A 19904-nucleotide genomic window follows, 5' to 3' on the forward strand; every position below is an offset into this window, starting at 1 on the left:
TTCAATCACTGTTCCCCTTTTTTCTTTAGTTCTTCTCTGTAAACCACCCGGGCACTGTTGTTACCGACCTTAGCCTCATGCTTTGCTTTCATGCTCCATTTGTTGCCACAGTCTGGTATGTTTTTGGAGGTAATCAAATAAATTTCCTTCGCGTTCCCTCTCCTGCAACACCTTCAGCTTTTGATCTCCTGGAGAGCTTTCTCATCTTTGTCATGAGGATTTACCTTCCACTCTTGAACTGGAGGTCACTGCTGGGATGTACATCTTCTCTGTGATATGTGTGGGATGTGGACTGGAGAAAAAATGGTTTTTTTTTTGGTTGTATTTTTCTTTGTTGAAGCTCTGTAGAGGCATTTGAAGCATATTTGAAGGAGGTTGCTGGTGCTCGGACCAAAACCTACCAAGCTGTGGGGAGACTCGGCATTTTTCTTGGTGAGGAGCACAGGCCAGCCAGAGAATCCCTGGAGGGCTGTGAGCTTTGAAGAGGTTAATTTAAAGGAAAAAAACCCAGAGGCATTATTAAAAAATGCAGAAAAGAGTATGTTCCAAGAAATAGTCAACATATAATTGAAAACTTGCATACACACACACACACACACACAAAACAAAAGTAGAGTTCTTTTCATGATCCAAGTAGAGTTACAGAGGATGGCAGGAACATTTAGTGATCGCAGATGCCTGAGTGATTGCATGTACTTATCTGAATAAAATGGCTCCTGTCAGGTTCCCTGTTGAATGCCACACATTTCTCAAGGAGAACAGGTTACATTTTCAGTGTTCCTGCTTGAATGATCCTCTATTCCCTGTATTCACATCCACGGCATCGTATGCCCACGGCCCTTTGACAGCGATAGTGCCACAGATTCTTATTTACCCAGCAGCTGCTATTGGCGGCCTGGATTAATTTACATTACAGGTATTAATTACAAGGAAGGGCCATTGTTCAGCCTTATGCTGCTTCACTTGAGTTTATGAAGCCTTAGGATTATATGACTATGGTTGAGCCTTTATGCAAGGGACCAGCTCAAAACTGAAGGCAGGCGCTGGTTTTCCTTGGAGTGTTGCGGGTTTTGGCTCACTCTGAGGGTGTCTGATGTCCTACCAAAGCAGTGGGGGAGGACAGCATTCATAATAGCTTGTAGCTGCACTAATAAAAACTACTGACCCAACGAGGATGCAAAAGCAAATGAAATTCTGCATCCAGTTCCCAGCCCGTTGTTTGATTCTCTGCAGACTGATCCCGAATCACCCGTGCCGCTCTGTGGACAGACCCTTATGTCTCCCACCCCGTGGTGACTCTTATTTGGCTGGACTTCACCCGTCTTTCCCTGGTGGTCTGCAGCCCCAGAGCTGCTCTGCATGTGCTGCAGGTGGGACACGGGGGCTGTGTCCTTCTCCACCCTTGTGTGGGATGGGTACAGCTTTTATCACCCAGCTGGAAAGCAATGAGTCCTGAGATTTGGTCTTCAGGTGGATTGAAGAATGCCTCAAGATGGAATACTGGAATATTTTTGCAAGGCTACATTTTGTCCTGATTCATAAAAGAAGCTGAGGTTTGGTGAGGTTAGGTGATATGTTAATTATCCATGGACCATCTTCTCTCTGGGGGTGACAACAGGCTGTTAACGTTATTTAGCCGGTTGAGGTTAGGCTAGGCTCTCTGCATTGTGACTCCCAGTTTTTCTCAGAACGAGGGAAAAAGTTGCAGTTAGGTACCACCAACACATATTGGCTATTCTTGATTATCCTTGAAACCTGTCCATAACCAAAACAATTCTCTGTACATGCTCTTTTACTGAGAGAAAGCAGGACCTTTCATTTGCAAAGGGGGCATTTACTCACTTGGTCCTTAAAACCATGTTCAAAAGCACAGATACCTGAAAATTAACTCAGTCTTCTGTGTGACTGCAGTTTATGCTAACCTGTCAAATTTTGGTCAAGTCTTGCCAACCTGCTTGTTGCAAAAGATGTTGAGAGCCACGGACTGATTTCCAGCTGGCTCTTTGGCCATCAGCACCCCGAAATTATTTAGGATTAGACACGATGGGCTATAAATGTGCACGGGACAGCAGGTCATGTCAAAGACCAGATCGGGGTATCTGCGCTGTATCTAGGGCTAAGTCTGCGTGGTCTTTTGCAGGCAGACGTAAGTTTTCTGCCTTGCTGAGACGAGAACCAGCTTTGAACTGGAAGGTCGGTGGTTGTGTTCAATTCTGGCCTGATTTGGGGTTGATATATGGTGCATCTGAGAGTTTGCGTGGATACGTCCTGAGGGGTAATGGCTGTCAGGTCACGCTGAGCAATGGGGAACTGGATTCCTGTAAAGACAGACGAATGCTGAAATGTGCCCATGTGCTTGCGCATGCAGAGCCTTTAAAAAAATGAGAACGATATTTATTATAATTACAACTGGGAGAAGTTCAGCCGATCAAGTTGCAGGTCAGCCCCAATCCATTAGTCTTCCACAAGTTTCCTTGAGTCATTGGTCTGGCCTTGTCTGGGGCAGAGTTAATGTGATCACCTGAGGACACTTGGGCACTTTGTGTTCGTGGTGGGTCAGAGGAGAAGACCGTGGGCAGGGCGACCCCCAGAACAGTTTCCTTCGAAGGTAGGAAAAGCAGTCCGTGCACGTGAAGAGGGAGCCTGTGCTGGAATTCTCTGCCTGGTGTGCTTTCGAGAGCAATCTCTGCAAGCACACATAGGGTTAACGTGCTCTGGATACTCTCCGTGGGTTTTAGATCCGCTAGGACCTAAAACTCATATATTTGAGCTGGGAATGTGAGCTGTGTTATTTCTTTCCTCTGCGAAGGAGGCTTGTGTTAAGACTTCACAGTTCATTGCCCAGAGTTTTAATGCTGGCTGACTTGAAGACTTTGGAGGCACCGACCTGGCTGTGGCTTGAGGAAACACTTGGGGCAGCAGGTATTGATGCATATGCTTGACTTTGAGTCAGTAGTGAAATCTTTCCTGTCCCAGCAGGATGGGCATGTCCCTAAGGGCTGGACTGGATCCGAACTGAAGCCGCGGCCAATATTTCTCAATAACGTACCTGTGCTAGAAGCTCCGCTAAGGAGCAGCATTTTGGATGTGAGGCACCAGTCGATGATGCGCCGCGGGCTTTGCAACCTCATTTTATAAAGCGTCAGGTCTGGAGAATGGCACCGGTCCATCTCCTGTTTCCCCTGGACTGTGATTCAGAATGACTTGTCACATTTTGGAAACTTTCACAATTAGAAAAACTCAAAAGATTATTTCTGAGGATGTAGAAGCAGGGGGGGCAATGAAATATTAATAGGTGCTACCTGCTCATCAAAACTCATCTTTATTTACATCGAGGACTGGAAGTGTGTAATCAGCACAGGAAAATGCAGCTAAATATATTTATGAAATAAATATGAGTTGTTTACTTTTGAATAACGGTGAGTACCCCCTGTATTAAGGATGAGGCCTTGCTCCATGCTGAGATATTCAATAAACAAGATTTGTAGGGGGAGTAATACCTTTTACCACCCAATTGATAGCATGACAGTTTTTTCCCAGTATTAGCTAGCATACTGAGTATCCAAAAATGTCTTTTTTTTTTCTCCCCTCCCCCCTAATACTTCAGTTGTTCCAATAAAGATTTTACTCTCCCCGCAAACTTTGCCCATCTTATATCACTGTGTCTAAAATGAGGCAGCTATGGACATTTTATTTGTAACTTATTTTTTGCCTTTTGTTTTGTCTCTAAAGATGGGTAAGGACAATGAGAAATTGAAATGTAGAAATAAAAAGAAACATTGGTGACTTGTAAACCACAAGGAAGACAGGATGCACAGAGCTCAGAAATGGGATGAAAATAGAAATTCGTAATTCATATAAAGGACCTCACGTTTCAAGAGAAAATGTGTGGCTATGTGTGGCTGGTATATAGTTCTATATGTATCCAATAAAAAACAGACAGTGCAGCATGTTTGTGAAGACGGGGGATAATTTTGACCAGTTATGTCTAGCTATTGTAATTAATTCAACTATCAGTTTTGAAATAAAGTAACTTTATTTAAATATCTTCTTTATATAAAGCAAGACTGAAGTACAGTGACAATACGATTTTAAACAATATTGTAAAATTATTTCACTCTTCATTCTGAGCAATAACCCAAGAGGTTATTTTCATTAATTTCCTCGATTTTGATAATAGCAGATCTGGGGAAAGCAGGAAGCAGATATTTCTTTTGTGAAATGTCTGCTTTTTTTTTTTTTTTTTCTTTTTCCATGGGCTCCCACACTGGGGCTGTTTTAATGAAAAATAATGAGAAATCTTGGAGAATTAGATGAACGAGGCTTTCCATGCCACTGTCACAAGGTGGGTTGCCCCGTGCTAAGCTCCGTGCCTCTGCAGCTAAACCACTATTGTCTCTTGAGCAAGGTCGTTTAAAGCTCACTTCAAAATGTCATCATCGCTTTGAAGTCGCAGTAGGAACATCAGTTTAGCATATCCTACAAGCAAAGACTCCTGCATGTGGTAGATTGCCTCTCACAGGCTTTGCAGAGGGATGATCCAAGCTGAATCCTAATATATTAACTGTTTTGATGCGTACTTTGATTTCGCGTAAGAGCCACAAAAAATGGGGCTGAATCTCGTGGTCTCTGGGCTGGATGGGGAGACCAAGTGGCCAAGTTTGTTATAGGAGGGGCACGAGGCAGCGGTTGAGGGTAATTCAATATTCAGCAGAGCAAACATCATTGTTTCCTTTTCGCAGATGTTATGCCTCTTTGGGTGGTAGCAAAAATATCTCTTTCTTAAGAACACACTTTTAGACAGCTCTTCTGAGATTAACAAAACGCTGATCCGAGGTTGCGGCAGCCCAAAGCTGAGCAAAGGCGCTTCGGCATTCCTCCCCCACTAACGCCGCGTTTTGGCAGAGGTGCTCACGGCCAAAAGCAACGCGAAGCTCTTTCTTCATCAGCATTCCCTGCTCTCCAGGTGCGCTTGTAATCTGCATTTTCAGTTTGAACCCTTGGCTTAAGGAGCTGTTTGCCACCTCTGAAGGTGCAGCTCATTAAGAAAGATAGTCGTCAATTACTCTTGACAGAGATTAATTATTTTCAAGCTCTAAACCAACCCTTTGAATTCAACCCTTTGCTGGATGGGGAAGAAAAATTCTTCCTTAACTGTGTGCAGTTGCGTTGTGGAAGAACAGGCCACGCTTTTGAGACCGAGCTAGCTCCCAGTGAACTCAGCAGGGCTCCTCTGCTTTTACAGGGGTTGCTTTAGGTTCTCGTTATGCCTCGCTCTGCATTGCTATCTCTAGGGTCTCTGCTACTGCAGCGGAGAGAGGTGTAATGATTAGGGCTGGGTGAGTTTTCTTCTCTGCAGTGTTTGCAGAGACGCCAGGGATAGTGCTGTGTATGAAAACGCAGGAAGGCATCTCCACCAGAAGGTCAGGAGAAGCTGGTGTAGGAAGAGGTGGTGTTAGCCTGCTGGGATGAGCTCTTTCCTAGGACAGACAAGAACTAAATTCAAATGCTTACCCCGAATCGAGCATGTTGGGCTGCCAGATCCCTGCTTTGTGCCCTAAACATAGGCTGTCTGACATTTTAAGGTTGCTCTGACCAAGGAGTCTAGCTGTCACTGAGGAATATGCTGTCAGAAGGGGTATAAAGGAGCTTCCATTTTGACAAGTCAGTGCTTTCCGTCAAGAAGAGATTTTGTCAGACGGTTTCTGGTGGGCTGGATTGACTGACTCAACCTGACAGCGAGGAACCGAGGCATATGGACGTTAAACCACCTTCCTCGGCGCGTACAAAAAGGCTGCGGCAGACTCGGGTCGAAACTGCGCCTTGCCTGCAGATCCAGCCCCCTGCCTCTCCCTCCAGCAACAATTCTTCTCGCTTTTCCTACTAACCGTAAATGTATTTCTTTGCTAGCAGCGATTCAGAGACAGCAGCGTTGCCTCTCCCCTACCCGTTTCCCCCCCCCCCCCTTTCTCTCTTCTGAAATCTGCCTGCTCAGTGCTGAGCAGCGCAGGATGGATCTTAAACATCGCCACCCTTGGGAGCGCTGCGAAAACAGAAGGATAATTGCTAGAAGTTGCCCTATGAGAAGAATCCATCGCTGCCTACGACTTAGCTCCCCGCTTTTAACCCAGCGTGTTTTGCTCCTGAAGGCTGTAACGTTGCCTTGGTGTTGGATGCTGGGCTGCTGCCCTGCTCCGCGGCAGGTCATGCGCGACGGAGGTAGGCAGGGATGTCTATCGGAAAATTCACTGTGCCCCGCAGGAGGTGGTAACTCTAAGTAATGAAGCACGGTTGACTTTGTTTCCCTGCCTAAATCTGGTGCTCCTGCTGCTACAAGCTCAGCAGCTTGCGCATAAACACCCTATCTAATGCCCCAAATAATATTAGCTACCAGATTTCTTTAGGCAATTGCGTCCTGTGGCATTTCAGGTGACCATGATATCATATTGCTAAATAAATGGCATTAACAGATGAATATCTCGCGGCTGAGCAGTCAAGCTGCAGCTTGCTAGCGGAAGGATTTGGCTGGGATGCGTTTTCTGTGGTCGGAGGTGGGAGAGAAGTTGCACGCGAGCACCCAGGGGTGCTGGGGCTGGATAAAAAGATCCTGGGCGATGTGTTGGGCTTAGCGTTGCACCCTGGCTCCTTGGGATAGAGACGGCAGTGGGGCCAGCCTAATGGGGTATACTGGGGGGTAGGAGGGCTGCAGCCCCATGCCCTTCTTCCCCCAGGAGCGGCGTCAGGAGTGCCTGTAGCATCACAGCCCTTCACCAAAATAAACCCCTTGGCTCTCGGTGGAAAAAGCCTGACTATAGCCCACGGTGGAACAGTAATCTTTCCTCTTAGCTGTTGAAAGCTATGGCTGAGTTGATTAGTAACAGACAAGCTGCTTGACTGTCACACCTCTGCTAAATTAACGCAGTGGGGTCGTATCAGTTAGTGCCACCCCACTGCTTCCCGGAGGTGGAATCCTGGCAACGTCTCCAAATGCCTTCTTGGGACAGCTCTGTGTGTGTCAGTGTGTTGGATGAGAGATGTCAGGGGGAGCTGGATTGTCTCTAACGGAGCGGACACCCAGCTCTAAAGAAAAGGAAGGTGCTGTAACCACACAGGACATTCGCGCTTGTGTGTTGCAATGGGAAGAAGAAAGACAGAGTAAAATAGTTACTGCTCTTGCTACTGAATTTTTGTTAGCTGTTCTGCTCTTGGCATCTTGCAGTTCGTGCCTCTGCAGCTGCTAATTTTGCTTCTAGGAAAGCTCCCCTCGCTGTGCCTGTGCTGCAGCAAGCCTGCGCTGCTAGATGGAGTCACAGCTTTTACCAGCCATACATTAGCATTTTGCATGTTCCCAGTGCTAGGAGAAGCATTCTGAAAAAAAAATATCCAGGCAACATCTTGATCTCTGTTTTGCAGATGAACTCAGAGCCATGTATTGAGATTAAAAAAAGCCAAGTGGGTATTTTTTAAAAGATGATGTTACTGTTTTAAATAATGCATGATTAAGGGCTTACAGAACAGGGAACAACATCCACCCATGCTTAAAATGAAGAGTACTTGACTTCAGCCAGATCTCTGCCTGCCTGCAATGAGAGCCTTTTCCTGCACGCTTCTAGCAGCTGAATCCTCGCTGTCTTTTGGAGATGTAGCATCCCTTGCTATTTAAATTTGCACATCCACCATGTAATTCTGTAAGATGTGCTGATGTATGAAGCACAGAAGGACCCCTGAGCGGAATGAAGAGCTACTCTCTCTGCTGCAGCTGAGTGTTGAATTGCTTAGAGAGGGGGAGAGTGCTGGCAAAAATTCAGCGTGGCTCGGGATTGATCCTGTTTGCTTCCTGAAAACGAAGCAACTAAAATTGTCCTGCACGCAGGGCTGAGTGGGGCAGGTATGGGGACTGGTTTGAGTGCACAGTTTCAGAGTTGGGAACATATCAAAAAAAATTAAGCGGAAGACCTGGTGAGCATACACTAGGCATGAACCTCTGGTCCATGAAGGAGGGATGTGCTGCGACCTAAGCCAAAGACCACTAATGCTCTTGGAGTAGCTTTTCCTATGGAAACACATCTGCAAGGAGCACGGAGAAGAGGCATGCCAGCACATGCCATGCACCCCAGCCTTGCTTATATTTCAGGGGACAACAGAAAACCCTTGCAGCACAGTGCCCTGTGATTGCCATCAGCCCAAAATGATAACCCAACGCACTGCCCATCTCTGTGGGCTCAGGAATCAGCTCCGCCACGGGGTTCTCCTTGCTGACGCTCTGACAGCGATGTTGTGTGTGTCTAGAGCCCTTGGGATTGCTGAGCAGGTGGTCAAATGATGTCATTATAAACCTTAGATTTGAAATACAGCGATGCTGAGAGATGTCTCAAGGTGTTGGATGTGGCAAATAATTTTACCGGCATTTTTCTTGCTGACCGGACGTATTTCTGCAGAAGCTGTACAAGGTGCCCTTCCTGCCCTGTTTTTGGTCACTGCTGCTGATTGCTCTTCATGGACTTGTTCTCTACATGTCCTCCTTGGTGCTCTGCTTGTGTCCAGGCATCCTTCTGGTCTGTACTTTAGAGGCATAAAACCTGAGCCTACAAGGGTAATCTAAGTTCAGCCGCTGATGCTTGTCCTTTTGTGGATCTTTTTATCCCGTTGGGTTCTTCTGGCCCCTGAAAAGTAAAGTGGAAAATTAATCACTGACATCAGAATAAATATTCCAGAGGAGGTGCAAGGAGCCGAACTTCTTGAAAAATGTGGTCTGTGATTAAAGATCCCCATGTACAATGGAGCACTTTTAGTTAGAGCAGCTTAGTGGCCAAATGGGTGCTGTAGATTGCACCATCTCCATCCTTGGCTAATGAAAATGAAATCCTTTGGCGTTGGCATATCTGTCGCAGGTTGTTAGAGCTCTATGAACTGAAGTAAAAGAGTTAAAGAGAAACATTAAGGCATTTTATCCCTTGTCTGAGCCTGGCTCTGTCCTCCTCTTTCTTGTTATTTAGTATTTATTGCACTTTTATCATTATTATTTTATTTGTAGTGGCATGTTTTGTGATGGGGCGCCAAGAATGTCAGCTTGATTTTTAGCCTTTTCAGAGCACATTCATTAAACCGTGACAGGTGATTTTCCCTTCTGTTTAGGCTCTGCCCTTCTACTCCTCACCCTGGGAGCTGAGTGCATCTCTGTAATTCAGGGGATGATCCAACAACCGCTTCTCATATGCTTGCTCTCACATCCTCTGCCTCCGCGGGAGCATGTGCAGTGAAGTGTCTGCTGTCTTTTAGAATAATTTTTAATACGCACTGATTATGGTGGAGGAGGGAGGTGACCTGCTCTGGGAGTGGTAACCCAGGGTTTGTGACGGTCTGTAGCTCCTGAGGGAATTAATTTCTGGTGTTGGCTAGGAAGCCCAGACAACCTTCTTCCCTAACTTTGCACCCGCCAAAGGGAAAAAGTTGCTCACCGTGCATCATGGTGCAAAAAGTTGTGTTTTTGCAAGAGAGGTATGTGGGAGGTGGCCTGTGCACTTGTCCTTTTTGCAGAAGCAGCATGCCCAGGACTCAAATAAAGAGGTGGTGTAGGACAGAGCTTTTGGGATCAGCTAGCCAGGGCTCATTAATACAAAGTATAACAGATACTTTTTTGAGGGCACATATGACGTCATGTACTGTTCAGTAGTAGATTTTGCATTAATCTTCATCAGTTTTGTTTTGTGTCTCGGTGTCTGTCTCCAGCACTGGTTCGGCACCAGACATCAGTCATGGCTGAGTTTGCTTGGAGGACCAAGGTAGTCAGGTAGACTTTGGTGGTAGATTTTGAAAGTTGCTCATGTTTGCCCCAAATATAGCCACACTGAAGCCCATGGGAGTTTTCTCATTGGTTTCAGAAGAAGCTGAGCTCACCCTTGCTGTCCTTCAGAGCCAAGTTAGTCCCATCCTGATCCCTCTGAAAAACTTGCTTCTCAAACTCGCTGGGTGTGAAATGTTCATGGTGTGGCTCACCCGTGTGATTTCTGCCTCACTTGGTGCCACGCGTGATGTGGCTTCTCAATGTCACAGCTCCTGGGCTTTACCCTTGTTTCTCCAATAAATGGAAAGGAGTGGATTTTTTAATTTCTTTTTTAAACTGCACAGATTAGCAAGGTGGTCACCTTCAAATTTTTGTGCTCGTGCAGTGCGACTGACCTTTCCTCAAAATATTTGTTGTCACCAGCCAGGCTTAATATAGGCTAAGCTGCAAAAATAGCTCTAGGGTAGCGTTTGGACCAGAGGGGTCAGGTCTGAGCTTGGGCAATTGGTTGGCTCCGTAAGTCAGCGATGTTTTGAAAGAGCAAGGCTGGTGTGTAGGTCCACATTCAGTTAATGGCCATGTATCACCATCAAAATTTGCACCTTCTTCTGGTCCGTTTCAACTTCCAGTGTCAAGGCCAGGAACTGAGTGATCTGTTCCTCTTGCCCTGGGCAGTGAATACCCAGTGTCAGAGCTTTGCTTATGGATTTTATTCCTCTTACGGAGGAGAGGGTCAGTGTACCAGGAGCCATGGTTCAGACATGCTTTCAAGATAGCATCAGCACAGCCCAAATTGGTTTGTAATACCATGTTTTGTATCAATCCATTGAGTTATTAATGCGTTGGGATTTCTGCCTCTCTCCTTGCAGTCAACAAATACGTGGTCCGAGTTTTCACGGGTGAAGTTAGCGGCAGTGGTACAGACGCGGATGTCTTCATTAATATCTTCGGTGAGAAAGGAGACACAGGTATTCAAATGCAAATCGTTTCCTAAAATATTTCTTCCTGCTCTGCAGGCCTGCGATCTGAACAACACGCAGCAGCAATCTGGCAAATGCAGAATAATTTGGCTGAGTGAAATGCACAACAAACGGTGGTGTTAGCTCTGGGGTTTCTCACATCCACAGCTTCTGGAAGCTGCATCTGCAGAGCAGCAGTCGTGGCTGGGCTGTGAAGGTGACTGAAGTTACCTACCGCCAAAAAACTCAAACCCCAGGAAAATGCAGCAGAAAGCACCAGCATAAACCAGTGCAGTAAGTGCTAGTCTGCTGAGGGATCCAACACCGATGTGTATTTACAGTGTATGCAGCAAAAGCTGCATGTCCCATCCTTCTGTGTCCCTGGATGGGTAATATTGTCCTTTCAGTGTGGCAGAAGTTGTGGCTGAGCCTGTTTGGCCATTTAGAAAGATAATCTAACCAAGATTTATATTAGCTGGCTTTAAATTAATGGTGGTAGCTTTTCTTTTTTTTAAAATGTAGATTGTACTACAACAGTGGTCTAGGAACTTGAATTTAATTTTTAAAAAATATTTTTAACTGAATAATAATAAAAGATGTGCCCAGACCAAACTTTCTGGGTCACGCCATGGAGAAGAGCGGGTGGAAATTCCTGGAGACCCAGAGAGCAAACATCCTCTTTTCTACACCACACCTATCCTGTCAAATTCAAGAAATAATGATATGAAGTCTGCCAAGTGTCCTTGAACAGATTATGAAATCTAGTGGATAGGTGTCATCCTTGATTAATTCTCCAGACTTTTAGAAGGGAATTCATCTGATCTCACTGGAGACATCTGAAAGTGGGAATCTAAATCAAAGCTGGTTGTCCAGGGACTCTGTCCTATCTACACAGAGAAATAACACCCCTAGAAAATCATTCATCCCCTTCTAAGGTAAGGGGGATAAATTACCCTCCCACACCTTTCCCTGCGCTGGTGCCTTGGGTGGGTTCAATCCCACTCGCAGCATCGCTCGCACAGGAACAGCGTTGGCTGTAACTGGGGTCAGCGCTTTAATATTTTTCATAAAGGCAAGCTCCTGCGAGATCAGGAAAAGCCAATAGCCCTGGCTGGGTCCTAATTTGAAAAGAAATCCTTCCTGTGTGATGCAGCAAAGAATCCTGTGTCCTCAAATGTCAAAATCTGCAGCTTGTGACCGAAGCCTTTTTTTAAACACTTTGGAGATTTTTAAAGATATTAAAAATAAAAGGGAAATGTGGTGGTACAAAAAAAAGATGCAAGAGCCATCTGGGTATATATTTCTGAAAACTCTGAGAGCTGTAAGTAACTGTGACATTAGAGTGAAAATCCTGCTCTCTTGTGTGCTCAAGAAAAGGTACCTTTTTTATTAGAATAAAAAGTCCTCTGCCTTTACCTTGAAGCCTGGTTGCAGAGAGCTGCTACCTGGAGAATATTTGATTCAGTCAGTGGTGACATTCCTAAATATTTCTTCACTTACAAACACATGTGTGCCAGCAACCCTTTCCTCCTTGTTTTTTCTTTATTTTTTTTTCTCAGGTGTGAGGAAACTGGACAATGACAAAGACAACTTTGAAAAGGGAGCGGAAGACAAGTTCACACTCGATGCTCCGAATTTGGGAAGGTTAAGGAAAATTAATATAGGGCATAATAACAAGGGTGGCTCTGCTGGCTGGTTCCTCGCAAAGGTTAGTTACTCCCGAGGCATTTAACATAAGCACGTTGGGGGATCAAAATGTCTCACTTACCCTCTCGGTGGTCCGATTTCAAGAAATGCAAGGATGTTTGCTGGCGATACAGGTTACTGAGAGAGGCACAAATCAAGTTTTCACCTTGCCAGAAGCATCCTCTCCAGCACTTGTTTTTTCTGCAGAGCAAAGCGGGTGCTGATGAAGCGCTGGCAGCAGCCTGGTGCACAACAGCGTGCTGCATCTAAATCAGGTGCAGCGGATTCAAATTGGGGGGGTAGAAAATGAGTTAGGGTAAATTGTAGAGTATCATCTCAGGTGACTTTGTGGCAGCGAGAAAATCCAGTTGGTAAGACTTGAATTTGCCTGCTCTGATAATATTTCTCCTGTCTCAGTCACTGCAGTTTCTTTGACGGATGAGGGGGGAAATTCTCCAAGCTGGAGCCTTCAAGCCCCCTCTCGCTCTGTTGACTTAACTCATTACCAAGATGGTAAAGATACAAGAGTCTAAAAACTATCTGTTGAGTCTCTTCACACTGGAAATTTGCAAAGACTTATAGCTTGGCCAAATTTTAGTGATTTAGCATTGGCTCAGCAAAAGACATATACCTGTGACAAAGATCCCTTTCTTCCACCTTCCTCCTCATTTTCATCTCCTGCTCTAAGGTGTGAAGGTATTGCAGCTTTTCGTGAAGTGGTTGAAGGAATACTTTAAAAGGAGAAATCTGTGACTCTTTCCTCTAATCTCATTTTCTTTCCCCTGCTGGTGTAGTTTAACACAGCTGGCTTTAATCCACCGAAAATCTGACCCCAAATTTGTAAATCCTAGATAACAGAGTGGTTTGATGTATTAAAAATGCAAATACTAGCACATGCTTTTCCACCATCACCACATGCTGCACTGAAAGTTATTACGTTTGTTGTCCATGAAAAATGCAGAAGATGAAAAACAGAGCTGTTGAGCTCCCTGTAATAAATAGGAGGAAAAAACCCACAGAAAAGGAACCTCATTCTCACATTACAGATGTAGTCTGCATGACATGGTTTTTGATGTTGGTTAGGTTGCTTAAGTCCCAAAGCCTGAAGCAGTGACCTCTAATCCTATGTTCTGTCACAAGAACCACCAAGGTGTTTGTGATTAAGTAAAAGGCAACTTTTGCCTTGCAAATAAAACTGGAAGCTTGGAGGACCAAGCTAAAACAGCCTGGTTACCGCCTATCGTAAATGTTTTTCTGTAATTTGCTCCAAGACTTGGGAACTCTTGCGCTGTCACTCCTGCTCAGCATCTTTAGAAGTTCTTGACATGTTTCTTGTGTTTTCAGCACGGCTTATACTCAGAGCTTGTTTTGCACCTCTAAATATATGAGTAAACATATTAACAGGAACCCAGAGAGGATCAGCTGGTAGAGGGGAATCTAAGTGTTGCTATTTCTCCTGAACCTCGTATATTTTAGTCTCGAACACTCCAGCACGGCACTGCTCTCTCAGGCTGACAATCCCAGCCCTAGCAGACACCGCCGTCTGTGTCTATGGAGGTACAATGAGAATTGGTAATGCTATGGGCAACAGCACAGTGTGGGATGAGTGACAGGAGGGGAAGCTCTGGTTCCCAGAGTATGGGAATTCACAAATCTATCAGAAAGGACAGATTTCAGATTTTCCCTGTTTGCTGGGAAAGCAGAGAAAAGTGGCAAAGACTTTCTATCCCTAATAGTGTTTTTTTTTTCTTTAGAGACATAAGCCATGTAGGTGAGTAGAGATTTTGATTTCTTCTTTTCTGGCTGAAAATCTTCAGTAGTCTTCACCGCTTCTTTAAAATACTGCAGTAACTCTATGGCAAGCTTCAGGAACCCAGAAGAAGATATTGATAAGAAATGCCTCAACAGGAGGTACAAGGAACTTCAAGTGGCTTAATCTAGTATTAAAGGCGAAGATTGTTCCCAGGCTTGTGTCAGTAAAATATGTATCTAGATAGGTCCAAGAGCCAAATCCTTCCAAATTAGAAACTATTCCTACCACAGGGTTTCATGGCTGTCTTTGCAATTGTTCCATCCTGGAGTAACTGAGTGGGACGACAGGATATTACTAGGTCACACGAGCTGACCTGATGGTCTTGATTTGTCCTGAAATTCCTTGGTATTCTTTTCTAACAAGTCTCTAAAAACGAGAGAAAAAGCAGACAGCCTGTTCCCAAAGCAGAACAAAGAGCTGCCATTCAGCTGATGGAGAAGAGTAGCCAGCAAAGGGGCTCTGGAGAGAAGGAAGACAGGCCAACCAGCTGGTCTTGCTAGCAGAGACATCTGGTCTCCTACACTGCGAGAGATGCAGATTGAGTTCACTGGATAAAAAAAAAGAAAAGAAAAAAGCCTGGTGGTTTACTCGCCGATTGTCTGAAATTCTATCAGTGCTAATGAGGGAGCGGGGAGGGATCTGCTTGAGTATGGAATATATTAAATCAGGTGAGAGTGTGTGCATTAAGCTTCTGCTCTTCTGTCACCCCCTCGTGTAAGACCTTTGCTTTTTCCACATTATTTTGCAAAGTGCTGTTTCTTTTTTTTTAGGTGATCATTGAAGACATTGGCAATAAATGCGTGTACCAATTCCCAGTTGGACGTTGGTTTGCTTTAGATGAAGATGATGGAAAAATCCAGAGGGACATTCTTGTTGGGGGCACCGAAGCCACAGGTAAAGTCATGGGCTGAATCCACGGTGGGAAATGCAAAGATACAAAGGCCTAATTAATGCTACTAGCCATGTTTTCTTTAGAAGATTGAATGCCTTACCCTTAGGGATACCTGCAGTGGACCATCTGCTGGTGACAGGCTGTTTTGTGCCAGGGTCCCTGAACTACCATCACATTTCCCACCTCCATATCTCACTAGTGAAGCTGCGCAGGACCTACGTGCTGATTTATCACCTGGTGCACCTGGATAAGGGGCTGAGGGGCAGAGGATGAGAGATGCAGCTCGTACTTTGGCAAATCGCTCAGCAGCTTTCAGAAAGTGGATTGCTATTTCCACAGTCACCGATGTGCCATGCAGTAGTGCATATTGTACTTCACGTTCTTGGCTGGGGAACTCTGCATCTTTTACAAAAGAAGAAAGGCAGTGCTGAGCCCTAAAACTGTTTTTTTTTGTTTTTTTTTTTTTATTATCCAACATGGTTAGAGCAGAGACAACCAAAAGTTATGTCTCTGTTAAAAGAAACCTGGATGTAAAGTCAATAAAAGAACTTACCACGAGACAGAAGATTATTTGGATAGTGTTCTGCCTGTATTTATTCATTAGTGTAAAAAGGTAGATGCTTTGACTGTGCACATAACAGCTGTTCTTTACTTCATTGCATGGTCTTCAACATCTGCAGTCCTCGTATTCCTTCCTGCATGTGCATGAGGAAAGTGGTCTGGGTGCAGAGTTCTGACTGCAGGATGCATGTTGAGAAAAATTAGGGGGAGATGGGAAAGAAATCTGAAAAAAATGCAATTCATTTACTAAAAGCTTCCCTTATTTTTTACCATTCATGACTGTGCATTTTTTCCTGCCCTCATGAGTTTTGCTGAAGATATATGTACAGTAAAACATGCTTGAATACAATTTTTAACATTAAACTTCAAAGAGAGGATTAGTTAGAAGAGAGCGAGTTCTGAGATTTCTACTTCATCCAAAGTCCCTATTGAAATTTCTGGGTGATTTAAGCAAAGGAAGATTTTAGCTTGGGCCCCAACTGTTTTATGCATGTTCCCTGAAACACTGTTGTAGTTACAGAGGTGTCTCTTTATTTGATGCCATGACACAGGTCTAAGATATGCCTGTCAATGAACCTTCTGGGAAGTAAGGCTTGCAGGAAGAAGTGTTGTCTTTCTTAGACCAACAGTTAGTGCTAGAAAAAAATAAGCAAACTTTTATGCGTACAAACTTCTTTTCAGAAATATTTTTCTTTCTTCCAGCTAGGCTAATACCTCTCCCAAGAGCCTTTTTTTGCTGAGATCGTTAGGCTCTCACAGTGACAACGAAGGTCCTGCTGGCTTCAGCAGCATTATAGACTGCTGACCCCAATTTCCAGAGTTTTGTGATGCTGCAGATCTCGCCACCACTGTTTCAAGCAACACTTCTCCATCCTCTCAGCATCCTCTCAGCATCCTCTAACATGTTTGGTGCTTGGTACCTCTCAAAATCAAGCAACTTAGTTGCCAATTCAATTTTTTTGCCTTTTTTTACCCTAATCATCACCACACGGTGATAAGAAACCCACACTTTTTTTCCATTGGCCATGCAACAGGGTGTTTGTTGCCACAAATCTGTTTCTCTTGGACAGTGTGAAGGTAGCTGTGCATTTCTCAGAGCTATGTGTAGGACAAAAACCAAGTGAAGCATTGCACTGTGTGTAAGTCGAAAGCTAAAAAGACCAGTGGGAAACCAGTGGAGCCCAGTGTAAATCCAATCAAAATTATTACTCTCAGCCTTTTTTCCTCCCTTCTTTTCTTCCTAACCGAATTCCTGATTCCTTCAGGTATTGTGTACAACGTTGCTGTAGTGACAGGAGATATCAGAGGAGCTGGCACAAACTCCAAGATCCACGTAATCCTCCATGGCTCCAAAGGCTTAAAGAACAGTGGGAAGATTTTCCTGGAAGGAGGTGAATTTGAGCGTGCCAGGACAGATCTCTTTAACGTGGAGATAGCTGCTCTTCTCAGCCCTCTCAGCAGAGTCACCATTGGGCATGATAATTGCGGCGTCAGTTCTGGCTGGTTTTGCGAGAAGGTGAGACTAAGTTGTTTGTCTGTAAGGCAGCTGTCAGACTGTTTCCTATTCATAACCTGACCCCAACAAACAAATACTGTTAAAAAAAAAAATTAAAAAATCTGCTTTTATTTGGATGACAATATCCTCGGTTTAAAAAGTCAATATTATACATAATGCATGGTAGTAGCTGATTGCCTCAAAGGCACATTAGATGCATAAGTCAATCACTCGCTAATTGGGTTGATTGCCCCTTTGCAGGCACAAAGATAAAGATTATTGTTTGCTCAGCGCCAAAAGCACCTTCAGATGTTCGCCCAAGGGGCCAGACAGAAATGTGCTCTTGGATTGTGCTGAGCATTTCAAAGTTATCATCTATACTCAGACTTTCCTGAAGTTTTTAGGTGGTGCTTTGGAGTTCAGAAAAAGAAGTAGCTGACCACAGCTCTTACTGGGAAGTAGTGGAGCAATATGTGATGTGAGATAGTGTACAAAATCAGCAGGAACTAATGGGAGGGAGATGCCTACCCTGAAGCTGGGAGGAAATGCAGTTTTCCTGGAAAGCAAAATCAGCTTAGGATGTGTTTGAAGGCTTTTTTGAACCTTGTGTTTCCTGCAAAACCCTACTGTGAACTGGTGAGGTGCAGGGTGCGTGCTGCACGCTTACCCAACGCTGACTCCTGCAGCCACACTGCCTGTTCCTGTTCTGTTCCCCTCGTGGTGTTTTACCTCTTCTGGGTTGACTCATTTTGATATACTTCTGGAAAAGTGGGAATTACAGGACAGATGGGTCCTAGCTATACTCCAAATTGGGAATCGTGTAACCAGTCCAGTTCATGTTGGTGCAGAAAACCTGATTTTGAGAGCAGGACCAACATCTCCAGCTCTGTCTTTGCTTCAGTTACTTAAGTTTTTGTGGGCTGCCAGTAACAGAATATTCAAACTTACCTTCCCAGTCTTTTTTCCTAGGTGGTCGTTTACTGCCCATTCACTGGTATTGAGCAAACCTTCCCATGTGGGAAATGGCTGGATGAAGATGAAGGAGATGGTCTCATAGAGCGGGAACTCTACGAAATGGTGTCCCTGCGCCAGAGAAGACTGAAAAGTAGGTACAAATGCCCAGGAGCCTCCTGTGACCACAGACACACAACAGGACCCTGAGTGTCACCCACTCAACATGACGTGGGTAGACCCATGGTCAAGTAGAGGCTCGAGTGAATTGAGTCCTTCATGAGTTTTAGCTTTGAACACCCTGGTTTGGGGAGTTAAAAATGAAAGTTTTAAAATATTTTGAAGAATTGCACTCATTTTCTTAAGGGAAGAAATTGGACCTGGCAACCTTCCTAGGTTCACTGGACTTAGGGCTGCCTCAACCACCATCTCACATTTGCAGACAAGCCAGGCTACGTTTCTTATCGCTACAGAAGCAAAGCTCTCCTGTTCCAGATGGAAACAAAACCTAAATATAAAAACAAGACAAACCTGGGGGAAAACAGGAAGAAAAAACAAACTCTTCCCACTAACTTCAACTTTTTTTACACTTGGCCTTAGAGGAAAAAAACAGCTCTTAGTCCTGCCCAGCTGCCAAACGTGCCTCCCGAGGCACACGAGTGCTGCATTTGAAGCCTCTTCTCTAGAGGGAGGCAATGGCACATGGTTTGCTTGGAGGTGCTCCTCCGGGCAGCGCACCGGCGTGTTCATCCATCCACACTCAGCTCCGACACCCAGCCTCGCCGGCTGGTTTTGCACCAAGCAAAACGCATCGCTGCCGTCTCGCCTGCGCCAGCGCGTACGTGTAAGCAGAATGTTTTAATTAGGATAATACAGACGGTTTAATCCGAATGCTTCGGGTGGGCTCCTGCTTAAACAGCAGTTCATTTAAATAAGCTTTATCTAAATGTTAGTCAGTGTTATAACCACATTGCGCCTCTGACTCGGTTCATTTAACTAAAGCATCTGCAACCTTTAACCCTCTATTATCAGCTCTGATTGTTATTGACAGGCTAATTCCCCCGCTGCCGCAGTGCAGGAGATAGACAGAGAGCATTAGCCTTGAGAAATCTGTGACCTTTAGCTGCCAGATTATAGAAGCGTAAGACTTGGAGTTAGAAAAGACCTATTATGTCATCTCGCCTATCTCCCCGTGCACACAGGACTGTCCCTTTCTGTAGAGCTGATCAAAGCTTGGTTCAACCTCACTTTGGGTATCCATGGTGAAATGGCTCCCTGCGCAGCGTTTGCAAGCTGTTCCCTCAGTGGATTGCAGCTCGATGTGTAACTTGTATTTATTCTCAGTCTTTTTTTATCCCCCCCCCCCCCCCCTTATCTTGAATGTTATCTTGGAAACTGTTGTGTCAGGTCTAGCCCTCCTTGGTGTTTGTGCCCTGGGGAATATTTGCTCTGGCTCTGAGAATTTCCAAACTGCCTGGATCCCTTGATGTGAAGGGATAGGAAACAGGGGAATGTGTCCAGCGAGCCCTGGGAGGATGATGATGGGTATTTGGGGAAATGCCTGGTCTCCTCCGGCAGCTGCAGACCTAGCTCACCCACATTTCTCCCTGTGTGGTTTCTCCCCGCCAGCCCTCTATCAGCATTTAATCCTGGTAGAAGTTCCCTTTTTCCCCCTCCCTGCATGCATCACTTCTCCTTTCCTTCGGCAAGAGGTCAGGGGGGCCAAACCAGACAGATGAGAGAAGTCTCTGGTGTCTGAATTG

General features: G+C 45.0%; 1 protein-coding gene across 1 annotated transcript in view; it reads left to right on the forward strand.

Moving 5' to 3' along the window:
• The window catches only part of LOXHD1 (lipoxygenase homology PLAT domains 1), a 142038-nt gene that overhangs the window by 28927 nt on the left and 93207 nt on the right, over nucleotides 1-19904 (forward strand). The window contains exons 5-9 of the mRNA XM_075020625.1: nucleotides 10654-10752; nucleotides 12303-12451; nucleotides 15013-15136; nucleotides 16961-17211; nucleotides 18160-18295. Coding sequence (XP_074876726.1) covers nucleotides 10654-10752; nucleotides 12303-12451; nucleotides 15013-15136; nucleotides 16961-17211; nucleotides 18160-18295 — 759 coding nt within the window. The remainder of the gene's footprint in view (nucleotides 1-10653; nucleotides 10753-12302; nucleotides 12452-15012; nucleotides 15137-16960; nucleotides 17212-18159; nucleotides 18296-19904) is intronic.

Source organism: Buteo buteo, chromosome Z (genome assembly GCF_964188355.1).
Source record: "Buteo buteo chromosome Z, bButBut1.hap1.1, whole genome shotgun sequence".
In the NCBI taxonomy this organism is placed as follows: domain Eukaryota; kingdom Metazoa; phylum Chordata; class Aves; order Accipitriformes; family Accipitridae; genus Buteo; species Buteo buteo.